Genomic DNA, 15,810 nt, shown 5'->3' with positions numbered 1-15,810 from the left:
GTTCGTTTTTGCTTACCGTTACATTTTGACACCGATGACAAGTAAACGCTAATGAATTGAATAACAGCAGGTGGCGTCAAACCTGAGTCACATATAAGTTGTGACATATAGAGAAGTAATATGACTCACAATGCGCACGAGCCAATTGAGCACGAACGCTGCTGTGGAGTAGTGGGTGCCGTAGTGGAAGGGAGGCGTCGACTCGTGCTCCCATGTGTTGTAACGCTCCTCGAAGTAAGCCCGACGACTTGGGTTCAGAGCTCCAATTGGCTGTTGATCATGGAAAATTGTTACCGTTTTATTGTTCCGTTCATGACACGAATACATTATGTTTTAAAATGTATTACAATAATATATACAAAATGCAAATGCCTTTCAGTATCCCAAACTATAAGTGGTCTTTACAATAAGTGGTATACCCCTCATTACATAGACCACTTTCAGATAGTGGCGATTAACAGGAATCAATATCAGACATCACTTAAAGTCAGACAATTATTTAATTTATTATACAAACAATTATACATTCTACGTATAGCAATGACCAGCACAGTAAAAATTTAAGTAAGCAAGACTATAAAATAAACTATGGCTGCTATAGGGCTAAACATACCTTAGATAAGTCCCTATAGTTCGATGGTTGACTGAGATCCAACTCTTCACTCTCGTAGTTGGTGAGTACCCACGGAAACACCGGGTACTGGTTCAGATCGTTGTACGTACGACCTGGGAATATAATTTGTAATATTTAACCATATATCAATGTATATAAGAAAACTATATCAGAGTCATAAACAGAGATTAAACATTTATTAAAAAAAATAATAAAAATGAGAGGTAATTCCCTATTACTAATAGATGCACATTTAAAAACAATGTTGGCTATCTGTCTGATGATGTAACTTAAAGACTGTTCCGTATAAAAATTTTTACATGACGGAATTGACTTGAAATGAATTTAACCTATTTCAATCAAAGTACCTAATTCTTCCAAAAATTAAATCTATATATATTTTTTGATTTATAATGTCATCTTAGAAACGAGTCGTCAAAAAACTCAGTAGTCGAAAGATGAAAAAGAAATGTGAGTTTAATAAAAGTACGATAAAGAAATTATATTACTTTTATAAGACTGATTGTTTGACTCTTTGATGCAATTGTTTATTGGCTATTGCATGAGAATTATTACATAAACATTAATAAATGCGAGTACATAAGGTGTAGCTATATACTGGGTGGAGAAACTAAGTCAAGATTAGGTATATTGTAGGTAGATTGATTTGAAGTAACAAGTATGTACTATTGAATAGTCATTTCACAAGATCATGTTAAATAAAAAGCTACAACCGCTTCGGATTTCGGAGTACCTGTATATCATACTGATAATAATGCAGAAGTAACTAAGTAGAAACATATTGAACAATTTATTTTTGAACATGTAAGCGGTCTCACAGGATTCAATGACAAGTCAAATATCTTTATAAACAAAGTCATGTCGAGTGAAGTTTCGGGCATATCTTTGTTTATACACTCATTTTTTAATATCCAACGGTTTAACAACTTAAAAATGAGAGTGAAAACTAATGCGTTATAAATAGTTTAACGCAGCGTCTTACAATAACAAGACTCACTTATTATGAGTACTGCACTTGATCATACATTTTATGCATTAAATATATAATAGAATGAATCAAATTCATATTAAACGACGCACATACCAAATTGTAACGAAACAAAAATAAAAATCTAAATATAAAATATTGTTTAGGCAGGAAGGTTAAAAAAACACTTTGAAAATTATCACGTATATCGTTTTGAATACAGCCTTAAATTAAACGTAGAGTTACCACCGCTTCGGAAAGTGGAGTCCACCGAGACGAACCGGCAAGAAACTCGGTTGTTGTGTAAGTGTACCTACGAGTACGAAAAAAAGTGGAAAGTATGTCACGCCAAGTAAAAAAAAAATTCAACATTAGATATTTCTTAGTCTGTCAACACATTAATTTACATAAGAAGTAAACACTGAATTCTTGATGAGTGTACACCGATTAAAATAAAAAAAATATCATCAGAATTATTGTGTTCGTTATATTTCCATTACTTTAAACATACATTTGCGATCTAAAGTTGTTAGAAATATAAAACTGAGTGCATTACTTTTTTTTATTATCGTTACGACGACCTAGTACGACGCTTTGCGTTCGAGATGTGCAATGGTTACTGTGCAAAAAAATAAGCGCGTGGAATGTTGGGACGAATGTTGGCACCAATTCCCCGTTGAATCGCAGCTCCGACTCTGGGAGAAAATGAAGTAAACCACTTGTCACCAGTGCAGTGTTTCATTTTTGGTTCAATACTATTCGTTGGTTATTGCATGGGAACTGTTACTTTTGCCTATCTCACATTTAACATGTAGAAACCTGCAGGCGTTTTGTCCCATAATAATGTAAATTGATGTTCGTCGATGATAGCTTAAATATTAACGATATATTAGAAGAATATTTTGCGTTTTATTAATACAGGGTTTATATTAAATAACAATTTCAATGATTGATCGGAAAATAATTGTTAATATCAACATCGGTCACATAGCACGTCATGGCTTGCGACTATTAGTGGAGGTCGAGAGAAATTCGACCTATAGAGCGATAACCTATGCTTTGTAAATATCGATATTACAAATTTATTTATGTATATAATGACGACAAGGAAATTTTTGATTAATTCAAAAAATGTGCAAAAATGTGACAAGCGCACAATCCTCGTGGTTTTTTTCTCTTGTCTCTCGAGCCTTTGGTGTATCTTTTTATTGGTTGGATTGTTTTTTTTTTGCACCGGAAAGATTTTGTTTCCAGGAGTTGTAGTAATCAGTATAAATAAATCAGTTAAACGTTCGGGGTAAGGTACAATCGATTAAAAAGCATACTTAAACTTAATTCGATTGCAGTCTCTTGCACTTTGGCCGGCACGAGATGTTTGTGTTAGTTAAGTAATGGCCACTTATCGATGTCCCTCTGTAAGCCCATTGTAGTTTTCACGTGATCGCTTCTACTTTTCCCATTTGATTGTCAGGCGAGGCATTCGTCAAATGATTGTCAACTTTCGCGGTCGTTTGCACCACGCCTTAAACTTAAAAAGTAAAAAAAAAAAAACAAAAAACCAGTGAAATTGTTTTAAACGAAAGTACACTTTTCAACCGTAATACAGATTGCAGTGCTTTGTAATTGGTATGGCGTTTGTTTCGCGCGCGTAATCTGTTCCTTTTTTATCTGTGGTGTGCAGTGATCAATTACAGCGATGAGAGTACGCTTTATTGAAATGTTAAAGAGGTAAGGTAAACAAAGTCAGCTGGTTGAGTAAATATAGGAAAAAGTTTTCAGATAATTGTCTTTTTGTGACTATTGTTTGCGAATTCAGCACGCGATGTTTCATGTCACTGACCTTCTGAAAATAATCGTTTGAACACGGATGATCATAATTATTTGTGATTTGACGTGTGCAATTACTTATTATTTATGATCGAGTGTTTATTGTTATTTTTCAAATTGGCCACAGTACATTTTCAAAATCTATAACAGTACTTATTTTAACGATAATTAATCTATTTTATAAATACAATCGACTAGACAAACGATCCATTTGTATTTAAAATTTAAAACATCTTTTTACATTTTAGTCGAGTTTATATCAGTTACAACATACACATAATAATAGGTTATGTAAACTCGTATCACAACGTTGCAAACGTTTTATTCAAGTATTTATTAAAACAACGTCAGAATCCTACGTGACAACCTCATTTATATTGGGTATACAAAGAAGTTCTTAATAGAATATTTTTATAAAGCATATGAAATTTATCGTCACTAAAATTACTGCGACTTTCAAGTAGTCGATAAATACTTACCTTAATTCAATTTAATTTCTGGCCAATATTGTGTTTTCCGTATTTCAATGAATTCCAGATTAATACATCAAGTACATGTCTAATAATAATTATAGTTTTTAGAATTCAAGTCTGTAACGTGTAGGTTTAAAAGTGCTTATAATATAAAACCTTCATGGTATGTATACAGAAATAAAAAGCATTATTAATGAATAATATAATAATATGAGTAACACAATACCATATACTTCTGAGCTGACTTCGAAAAGTAAAGTGTAATAAACCGAAATTCAGAAAACTGGTCACCATGTCAAAACGTACCACAATGGGTACATTTCCTTGAGATCAAATAGACCAGAACGGTTTATTGGCAAATACATCATGAAATGTTATGGAAGGGATTATGAAATTCTGAATCAATCGAGCACTCACAATACTAGGCTCTATTGTGTAAGTTTTAACTTAGAAGCTATTAAACCTAATAAGTAGGTATTATTATTAGTCGCTAAATTATGCGCATTGTATTTCAAATCGATTCGAACGCAACTCGAAAAATGCTGTGAAGGATAGAATAAAAAATACAGAATATGAATATTTATATTATATATTAAAAATTCTCTGTACGTGTCTACGTAACCGAATTCCCCCTTAACGGTTGCGCTGATTTCGATGATTTTTTTAATGTGTGATTGAGTGGATGTATGGTTTATATGGGACGCCGTAAAGGTAGGCGGACGGCAAATGGGCAACCTGACGATAAGTGATCAGCACTGGCCAAAGACAATGGCGCTGTTATAGAAATATAAACCATTCCTTACACCGCCAATGCGCCACTAACCTTGGGAAATAAGATGTTATGTCCCTCGGTGACTTTCAGGCAGAATATATTACATAATGTAATATGTTGAAAAAGAGTAACAACTGAGTTTCTTGCCGGTTCTTCTCGGTAGAATCTACATTTTGAACCGGTGGTAGCTTCACTTAATATAGTTTGTTAAATGACGATTCAAAAGTGCTTGTAAAAGCCTACTCGAATAAAGTATATTTTGATTTTGAATTAATACAAGGATAATTTTTACACCCTATGATATGAATTACGCCGGTAGTTACACTGGTTTACTCACCCTTCAAACCGGAACACCACAATACTGAGTACTGCCGTTTGGCGGTAGAATATCTGATACCTATCCAGCTGGGATTGCACAAGCCCTACCACCAAGTGAAAGTGAATATTTTTTTTATTTCATCCGGACGGGAGGGGCACATAGTTATACTTTGTTTTCTAACATTGTAGTTACTCATGTAGTGCATACTGTGATAATGCACGTTAACTAGTGTATGTTTAGTTTATAACGTACAGCAATAATCGCAGTGCTATTGAATGCGCCACGTACTTATAACTCATCGTACTTACATTTATAAGCAAAAAAGTAACACTTTGTGAATATCCCATTGCGGGGCAAAAGTATTTTGAAAAGGTTTGGGGTGTAGCAATCATAAACACAAATAAGCTTGATATCTGAATAGTGTTCGCCCAGTGTCGAACCGAAATCTTCGGTTAAAAATCCGTTTTTTTAGATATTAGGACATCACGGCTGTATAATCACAACTCCCACGTCTCATGGCTAAAAGTTTCATTGAGTTTCTATGTACTTTGTAGCATTGTCTATCGTCGTAGGTATACAATTTTCTCTTTGAAAAAAATATTTAACATATTATGTCACGTATAACGATAATGATTATGAAATTTTACCGCGTAAAAATGGGCTGGCAACCGCCAAAATTTGCTCAGGGAAAAGTGCGTCATTTGCATTATTAGCGTGTCCTCAAATGTCACGAGCGCTGGCAAGAGTTGCAATAATGGCATCGTCATCTTCTCTACAGATTCCACGTTCCTTTGTTACTTGCATTCTATCTAGCCTCTAGCCTTGCGATCGGGTTTTTGTTCGGCGAGAGCTGTTGCATTATTTGTTACATAACAATTAAACATTACATTGTTACGGCTCCTTACGTTTTCGTCATGACGCTGATGCGATGCGCAATTAGAACATTACCGATATTACGTCTGCGGACATGCAAAACGTAGAGTTCCTCATTAATACAGCAAATTATCCGTTTAGACAGTTCAGCACGCTTTTGGGCGATGTTTTGTTGACTTTTAAATTTATTTTCAGTTACGAAAAAGAGATGAATAATAGTTTGACACGTTGATAGTTGTTAATTGTTATCATCTTTGTTGAAATAATATACATACAATTCTAGATTGGGGCTCTTCCCAATTTCGTTTATATTCTTAAGACTGTATGCGTCTAGATATGTTATAATAACAATTATAGGTACACGAGCAAATAGGCCATCTGATGGTTTGAAAATTTGAAGTTTTCACCATTGACATTGATGTCGTAAGAAATTAGTCATTTCTTACATGACCAAAGCGTCACCAACCATGGAACTAAGACGTCATGTCAATATATAATAAATGGGTGGTAGCTAATTGAAAGATTGATTGCTTCTAAAAATAATTCGCTTCTGATTTGTCCATTGGTATTTATTTACACTACAAAAATAAACTGTTGACATAACCCTGTAACTAGTGTATTTAATAAAATAAATATTGGGCACGAATATGTAACATTATAGGAAGTAGACATAATGATATGACTCTTTGATAGGACAAATAAACGCCACTCATATTTTTATCATAGATTCTTCGCTACTTCAAATGTACCTGGTCCCTTCGACCACGGACCTAGTAGGATTGCAGTCTCTCAACGGTCATTCTAGTAGGATTTAAATTATGTAGAAGAGCTGATAAATTTCCATACAGAAAATACAACAAGAAACAGTAAACAATATTTCTCAATCAACCTTCCCTCTTTTAAAACAATACTTGTAATTTCATTTCAATAATGGAGGTTAAACAGTTTTAATGAAAACGATCACAACATTTATACTTAATATTGCATCAATAGTTCGAAGACTAATCGATAGATTTTCTTTTTTTTCAATTTTCAATGAAAGGATATTTTTGTCAAGGATGCCGAGTGCACGCAACGCGTCAATTATTGTCAACTTCGTCAAACAATATGCGGGAAACGAGACTAGATTATGAACATGAGCTTTCAGGGTCTCTGTGAAGCCTTCGTGTTATCGTTAGTTACGAGGGATATGTTTATACGATTTAATAGCATTTCGTTTAACGCAACATACAATCAAAATAGTAACCGTACAAAGTTGTAGCAAGAATGTGGTGGTGGATCTCGTATATTATTTTCTTATATTTTGTATAGTAATGTTTTACTTTATTAATTAAAAACATTTTCATTATTAAAGTATGGCACATTTTATTTAGATAAGGATTATTTTTAACATTCTGCCTTTCCCTTATTTTTTTAATATTTATAATAAATGATTAATCACTTTTTCACGGCCAGTCAAAGTCCCAAAAGGTACCATTGAAAATGAGCATTCGATTCTACATTAGCAGCCTGTAAATTTCCCACTGCTGGGCTAAGGCTTCCTCTCAATTGGAGGAGAAGGTTTTTAGCATATTCCACCACGCTGCTCCAATGCGGGTTGGTGGAATACACAGGTGGCCGAATTTCGTTGAAATTAGACACATGCAAATTTCCTCACGACGTTTTCCTTCACCGCCGAGCACGAGATTAATTGTCAATACAAATGAAGCACATGAAAATTCAGCGGTGCCTGCCTGGGTTTGAACCCGAAATCATCGGTTAAGATGCACGCGTTCTAACCACTGGGCCATCTCGGCTCATACGATTCTAACCCAACATAAAAGCTAAGAAATCGCAACAAGATAGATAATTAGATTGCATTAATGTTCGTATGTACGTATAAATTGTTTTTTTTTTTTTAAATATATAATTTCTTTTTTGTTTTGTTGTTTTTTTCCTCACAATTATGTTAGCTTTACTGTTGCCGTGTTTGTTTGTCTTGTGACAAATGTTTACTTATTCTTATCGTATACATGGTAAGGCAGACTTTTCCAGATTATTGGTATTATTTTATTAATATTTCCAGAAAATTATACCTTTAACCGCTTACCATGGAATCTAATATATTAATTTTTATGGTAGATTTGGTAAGTGTGCGGTACCCACATGGATGATGTTCCAAGAATGTATTTAAAAAATAGGTAACATTATTGTTAATTAGAATACTTAGCAGACATACAATATATGTTATACAATAGGCAACTAGTTTCTGTTATTGGCGTAATGTCGTTAAATCACCGTCGTTTCAGCTATTGCATATTGCTTTACGAAATCTACGAACACGTGAGATTTACAAATGCAAAAAAAAAGTACACTGTAGGTAAACGCGCATACACTTTTTATATACGATATCATAAAAGAATGTTTCTGTCATATAATTATTATTTATGTAAATTTATATACTATATGACATTCAGTATTATTCAATTACAGTCCTTAGTACTTTAAGAATAAAGTTGTAATTTCCAGGACAAGTCGTCACAAAATGACGTTCGGTTTTAATTTAAAAGATGTTATAAACTCACAATGTAATGCATAATAGGCTTATGCAATAAATAATATTGTTATGTCACCAGTCACTTCTTGGTATTGTAAAATGAATGCTCAATCTTAACAATTTTATAAATTGTTATAGTTGGGAAAACAACTCAGAAATACGTTTGAGTAGGCCCTGGCTTTTGGTCCCTGTGTAGGATCCTACCACTAATAGTCAGTATTGCTGCGACTGGCAACTCACTGGCCTAAAAGGGTCGAACCTCCGGATCTAAAGTATAGTAAGTAGTTAACTAGTCACTAAACCAACGAGCCACTGAATAAATAATGTTATAATGAATCATAATTGTCGTTGTAATTAATAAGCAATCCAATTATTTGTAAATTAAGTGATATTTTCTTGTCTCTTCTGCATTGTTTGCATTTCATTATAACTGAATGCCTTTATCAACATGACAGCATTATGAGATGCTGACCGGTGACGGTCTATACTAATTTTATAAAAGGGAAAGTAACCGTCTTTGTCTGTCTTTCCAATTTGATGAAATTTTTGATGAAAACCATACTTTTACTTTTTAATACCTACCACCTGACTACCAACAAATAAAACACGAACGAAGCCGCGCGCGATAACTCATATTTTATAAAAAATAAAATAAACTATTATTAATTTTTATTACTAAGACGACTAATGAGATTTTAGGATTTATTACTGGAAAAATAGATACTTTAATGTTACAAGATAAAATATAAAAAATACTGAGTGTCTGACAAAAATGACTTTAAATCTTGAGAAAAAGCACATTTTTTTTACGCGTTTTCCCTTTATTCTTTATAGTAAATATATGTATTTGGTTCAGAATAAACTAAGGAATCAGATAATCGTTTTAACTTGTATAAGCAATACATAGTTTAGACGATTAATATAAATAAATATTTTAAAACCAAGATTATAAATTGCCTATATAAGTACTTTGGAGTACAACGTTAAACTATACTATAGTCTGTAGGTATACATGATCTGAGTGAAGGAGTTGAGTGCACTTGTGTTGTAGTACGCACACATTTGAGCCACCGTAGCTGATATTGGTCAGGTAGACATCTTACAAACTAAACCGGTACATAAGTTGAAATGAAAAACAAAACTTACCGGCAATCGTATTCAGAAACATGAGATATTCGAAGTTCGATATCTCACGTCGTTGCCACTTCTGCGTCATGTTTGAGTTGCGCATGAGTTGACGCGGAGACATCATTGACGCGCGCCTGAGGACAAGAGATAAATTGAATTAGTTAGATACATATTACAAATTTTCAGTATGAACGATGGACGAATTACTCGTATTTAGTCCCTCTAAATACAACTTGAGTACGATTTAATTCCTTTAAATAAATAAATTTTTGCTGTATGTTTGAGGACGTGTTTTATTGTGTTTTTGTTTTTTTTTTAATTTCTTATCCGATGGTATTGTACGAACATGACAAGTAATGTAAATATTTTGCAATTTTATAACATATTTTCTTGTTCTATGTTACATTATATTATACTTACATAAATTGTTAGATAAATAGTCAACTAACTTTGAAATTCATACACAACACTACCTCATACTATAGTATTGTAATTGTAAAATATATATAAATATTTCGCAGAATTAACTCCTTAGCCAATATTGAGTAGGTATAGGATTAATGGGTCGCGTGTTGGAACAACACTCGTAAACTCATATCATACTCAAATCATACCATCAAGTACAACGTATTAGCAAATTATATTTAAAGTAACCAAAGATAATTAAATTACAATTATAATTTACAGAACGCTATTAGAAATTAAATTACCATATTATAAATCAATCCAACGTTACTAAGTTATTCTAACTAATTTTAAACGATGCTACATCGATCATCAGAAAATTTCAAATTAAATACATTAAAACTCATTAGTGCTTCCCCGGATTTGGACTCGCGGTGCGATTCTGTAAGAATTCGCCTCGTGAAATGATTACAATTTTATAATGATTACAGTCCATGTAGCATAACACATCCTCACATTTCGTGTTCTGCGGTGAGTTTCGAGTAACTTCTCACAGAATACCTCTACTGTGCTCATATATTAATATTGATTTGTTTATCCACTGTACCGTATCGTCTATCGACTGTATCTCTTCAGCCCTTGATATGTTCTTGAATCACCATACATCGTAATCGTAAGGAAGTGGGTTCGAATTCACAATCATGTCGAAACGAACTAGTTGAGAGCCTTGACTGCTAAATCGAGATAATATTATTGAATAGTACTTTTCCGGATTCAGAATTTCGTTTGGGAGTGGGTTTAATTTTTATAAATATGTATATATTTACGAGATATATATGTTAATATATAATGAAGAAGAATAAAATTTCAGCGGAACAGAATTTACTTTTTTTTTCGTATTGTATTTGTGTTGTTCATATTAGGACCAGCACTTTGATATCAAACAAATTCTATACAAATAATATTGAACTAAAACTTTTATTTATATATTGATTGTATATATTTTTGTTAAATTAAGAGTAGTACATATATGCTTTCAATACGCGATACATATTATGCTTAACATACATATATGCATTAAATACAAGATATTCAAGCAGGCCAATCATAGTTGAATCGTCTTTTTGCTAATTGAAATTAAAATTAAAGTCACCGCCGGTTCGAGATGTAGATTCTGCAATGAAGAACCGACGAGGTACTCAGTAGTTTTTAGAAAGTTAAGTTAACACTTCTTTGTTAAACATTCTTTAATATTTTGTTTTAATCCTCTTTTAGAATATTTTCAATATCGAAATATATAATTTATAAATAAATATCGATTAAATCGATTTCATCGATTAAATCGATACATAAAAAGTATATTATGTTTCCGCGAGTCGAGCGAGTGGGTCACGGCCATCGGGTTGACGACCCGCGTCGCGCAGTCTGACTGACTAGTTCGTGACACTACTCGAATATTCGATACGTATGTTATATAGTACCTACTAGCTGTGCCCGCGACTTCGTGTGCGTTTGAATTTAACAAAAAAATTAATGTTGACTTATTACATCAGCTATCTTCCAGTGAAAGTCCCGACAAAATCGGTCCAGCCGTTCTAGAGATTAGCCGGAACAAACAGACAGACAAAAATTGGAAAAAAAATATATTTTGGTATATGTACCGCGTATACGTGCATATGCATTTAGTAAAAATATTGTAATATTACAAACTGACACTCCAATTTAATTATATGTATAGATTAAAATGTAAATATATGAAATGTTTATAGTTAAATCGTAAATCTCTTAATGGCGGACAAAGTCTTTTCTCGCTTTTAAAAATAATTAATTTCAAGCCTGACATGTTGCCTGACTGTTCAACTTTTACATATTTGGTTGTTAAGATAATATGAGGCTGCAGATCTCGAGGTCCTGGATTCAATTTCCGGGTCTAGCCAATAAAAGATTTTTCTGTTAAGTAAATCAGGGGCATCCCGGAAATTGAGAGTAAACATCATACACAAAGTACTTAAGGCCGTCTTGCGCCTGAAATCTCTCAGTCATATAATTAAAATATTTACTCGTTATATTAATAACTTATTTAAAAGTTCTCGATGAGTTCGTGAATCATTCTTAAGAACTATGATTTATATAAATCATCTTATCTGTGCCACATATTGTATTTATGAGTAGCGACCCTGTAAGAATACATTCGAAACTGAAGTACACGATCGTGATATATTATATAATGAATTGAAACATTTGTTATAATCATTCATTATTATAGTAACACATACGAGTCAAAACAGCGTATAAACAACGATTTTAATTTTCAGCCCCGTCGTAGGCGTTTTCATTTTATTTATTCAAAACATAACACAGGTAATATGAATTTAACCTGCCGCGATCCTGACACAGTTACAATTTATTGACAGAAATTGATAATCAATACGTAACGAAGCCGAAATATAATCAAATATATGACATTTAAAACGATTACAAACACCCGAATTAAGTCATTATTTTATAATTATACTTTAAGGTCAAGGTATTTTTTGGTTTTTCGTATTGAAATTATAAAATGTCACAAAATAATAATTATTTCAATATTACAAATATCACGCAGAGGAAGTGGCCGTGATTCGTGAAGTAATTTACAAATAACTGTATTTAAGTAAGAAATGTTTTTTTCAAAAATGTTTTTTTCAAGTAACAAACGTTTCGTCAGTTGAATCAGAAACTTACAATTAGGTATCTGTACTATACTAATTATTTTAATTTTATATTTTTTTAAATAATAAAGTCCGTAACCCAATGACGAGTTTTTGCTATCTAAGCATAATGTGTTTTATATGTTTTAGTTTTAATTACAGTGTATGACGTAATTAACATTAATATGTAAAATGTTCATATACCTAAGGTTTGCCTCGACTGCTGTTACATAATAAACACTAATTAATTAGTTATGTGCGTGTGTCGTAGGGCGTACTTTAGGTGCCCTTATGCCGTGGTCTGTACTTCTGGCGACGCTTTTACATATTTGTGTACTATATGTACCTATTTCGTGATGATCAGTTGAGTAGTTACGAGGTAAGTGCGTAACAAACAAACTAATAAACATACTCACTTTTATTAATTCAAGAGCAAACAAAACAAACGTACGACAGATCAGATTTAATACAACATTCATTTGATATAAGTAAACAAACTTCAAGCGTAGGCTCAGTAAAAATTGTTCCAACTATGAATATGAAAAAATAATGTACGTGACATTGGCATAATAATCTGTGCCCTCTTCATAAAAGACAAAATTAAAAAAGAATCGCTACTGCATAAGGCTGTTAAGCCGTTATGTACTTTCATAGTTAAATTTATATATAACGCTATGCTCGCAGTACCTACCAGCTAACTATTACCAGCCTGAAAAATGAACATTGTTATTAGTGAAGCACTTGTCCTATCATTTTTATGAGATCTCTTTTAATCTCAGTCTAAATTATATGTTTGAAGAGCTATTATTATTCTTGAAAAATGTTTTAAATTATTGTTATTTATATAAACACGAAGATATAGTATGTTTCTAGCATAACCTATACATTTTGTCAACGAGATCACTTCATGAACGTGAGACGATTTATAAATTTATAAAACATATTTACCTACTACATAGCTTTCGATAAATCTTAATATATATATATATATATATATTTATAAAAACAAACAAACATTACTTCCCCAATTTCAATATTAGTATGATAATAACACCCAACTAGATAAAGCCGAATACGAATAAGGCTGATGTAAATTGCTGTCCGGAAATAACAGCCGCCACATAGATATATACTGTTTAAAAAAAAAACTCAACAAACTATATAATAATCTTAACTTCTGTCTATACACTATATATGTATATTATAACAAAACTGTAAGGTTGTACGTATATGGATGTATATATAGAATGATGAACTCAAAGTAATTGAATGAGCATATTTTTAACTAAAGTCTAAGTTTATAACTGAAGTCATATAATGTCTGTATAGTTTTTTGGTTATATGTTACGTATCAAAAGAATCATTATATATATAATACAATAGATATAGAAGACAATAGGCTATCAATTTTAATATGATATATTATCTAAGTAATAAAACATTTTTTGAAGAAGATTTATTTATTATACTCCGATATTTAAAGTTTTGGTTTTAATTTATATTATTATTTCATGTATAATACATTCCAAAATAATAACCACCGTCATTTTTCTTCAAATTTACTGCTCACTAAAAAACAAAATAAAATCAGTTCATAAATTATAGAGTTCTGAGGTAAATAACAAAAAAACAACATAAATAAAAAAACAACCACAGTATTGATAACCTCCTCCTGTTTTTGAAGGCGGTTAAAAACCTATCATGAAAGAGGATGGATGTATACATACATAACATGTATATTGTATACATATAAACGCATGTACAGTTCAATGAAATATTACAAAAGCGATAGTCGAGCGGTTTTCGCCGTGTCGTGCCGTAATTTAAAGCAATAACATTAATACGAACCGTGGTGACCATTCGGAAGTGTTAACTTCCTATTAAATCTCGACATTTATTACATGTACCTGAATGCTAAGGCTGGCCGCAGACCTTAGACTTTCGTGACATTGTATTATTTCTTAGCCAATTATGTCTTATTTGTTTTTAATAAATGGAAGTACAATTTAATGTCTTAATAAATCAATTACATTGAATATATTCTATTTATTACTAACAATAGTTCACATTTTATAATTACAATATTTTATTAAAGAACAAAGAACTATAATATATTAACAATGGGTCAAAATATATGAAGCCCTTTAATAAACACGCATATGACCTTTTTAATCATCAACCTCAATAAGTCTACTTAAATGTCACCGCGTATAGTGGTGAGAGAAAGTGTTACATTATCATATATAGTATCTTGTTTCTGTGTTCAGCTTTATTTAGTCGATTCGAGTTAAATACACATACTGTTTGCATTACATACGAGTATGTCCGTAAACATTGACATTGAAAACCGTACAGCGCAAAACAAACATATAAATACATGCGGATAGTAATAATAAATATTAAATTGTTCAAAAAATGCTTAAAATTTTTCTTTTACGCAAACGAATCACAATAATTTTGGATTTGTGTGAACTTTTTGATGTTAACGTATGAAGCTTTCAACCACTGTATAAAGTTTGCAAGAACCCATAGAAAACGAAAAGATTGTTATAAATGACATTGAAGTCATCCTGACTGATTTCAGCAATCTCAAACGATACTAGCTGATTTGGACACTTTATAGCGCACTAGTATGTGCGCAAGACAAACACCCTATTTTCTCACTCTCATAATTCGACGGGGCGGCGAATCCGACATAACTATGCAGGGCCAACGGCAATTCGTGCTTGCGAAGCAAGGGAGTAAACTAAACACCGACTAAATCTTGACTTCGGGTATACTCAATGACATTTTATTGGCCTAGGGTTTTGAGATGACAATTACATAAACAAGCACATTTTAAAAGAGACAATACACAAAAGATTCGTCTGCGTCATTTGATGATCAAACATTTTGCAACACAAATCTCCTTTATTTCAATCTTAATTATTATTATTTGCACGTCTTAATGACGATGTTCTAGTATTACAATTTTACACGTTAACTGATACCTATTTATACAGAATTTTAAAGATGTTTGAAATTTATAGAGACAAGTAACTGATATCCATACAATGGCAGTTTGTTGTTTACTTACAACGTGCATACTAAGTATTGTCATCATAGATTTATAGCATGCATTGTTAAATGATAACATCAATCGGCGTAAGCGGAAATTTGACGCGACATCATGTTACATCGCCATAA

The 15,810-nt window shown here is 32.2% G+C and overlaps 2 protein-coding genes across 16 annotated transcripts in view; one reads left to right on the top strand and one right to left on the bottom strand.

Annotated features, from left to right (window-relative positions):
- The window catches only part of Rg (rugose), a 419,297-nt gene that overhangs the window by 9,972 nt on the left and 393,515 nt on the right, over window positions 1-15,810 (bottom strand). For all 15 annotated transcript variants that reach the window (XM_064218536.1, XM_064218533.1, XM_064218535.1 and 12 more), the window contains 3 exons: window positions 9,548-9,663; window positions 614-726; window positions 130-270 (listed from right to left, as the gene is read on the bottom strand). In XM_064218536.1, the coding sequence (XP_064074606.1) occupies window positions 130-270; window positions 614-726; window positions 9,548-9,663 (370 nt within the window). The remainder of the gene's footprint in view (window positions 1-129; window positions 271-613; window positions 727-9,547; window positions 9,664-15,810) is intronic.
- LOC113402287 (facilitated trehalose transporter Tret1-2 homolog) overlaps window positions 3,113-15,810 on the top strand; it is a 44,250-nt gene continuing 31,552 nt past the window's right edge. Inside the window, exon 1 of the mRNA XM_064218549.1 lies at window positions 3,113-3,329. Coding sequence (XP_064074619.1) covers window positions 3,298-3,329 — 32 coding nt within the window. The 5' untranslated portion in view covers window positions 3,113-3,297. The remainder of the gene's footprint in view (window positions 3,330-15,810) is intronic.

This window comes from Vanessa tameamea, chromosome 22 (assembly GCF_037043105.1).
Source record: "Vanessa tameamea isolate UH-Manoa-2023 chromosome 22, ilVanTame1 primary haplotype, whole genome shotgun sequence".
Lineage (NCBI taxonomy): Eukaryota > Metazoa > Arthropoda > Insecta > Lepidoptera > Nymphalidae > Vanessa > Vanessa tameamea.
This window is presented reverse-complemented; position numbering and strand designations above follow the sequence as displayed.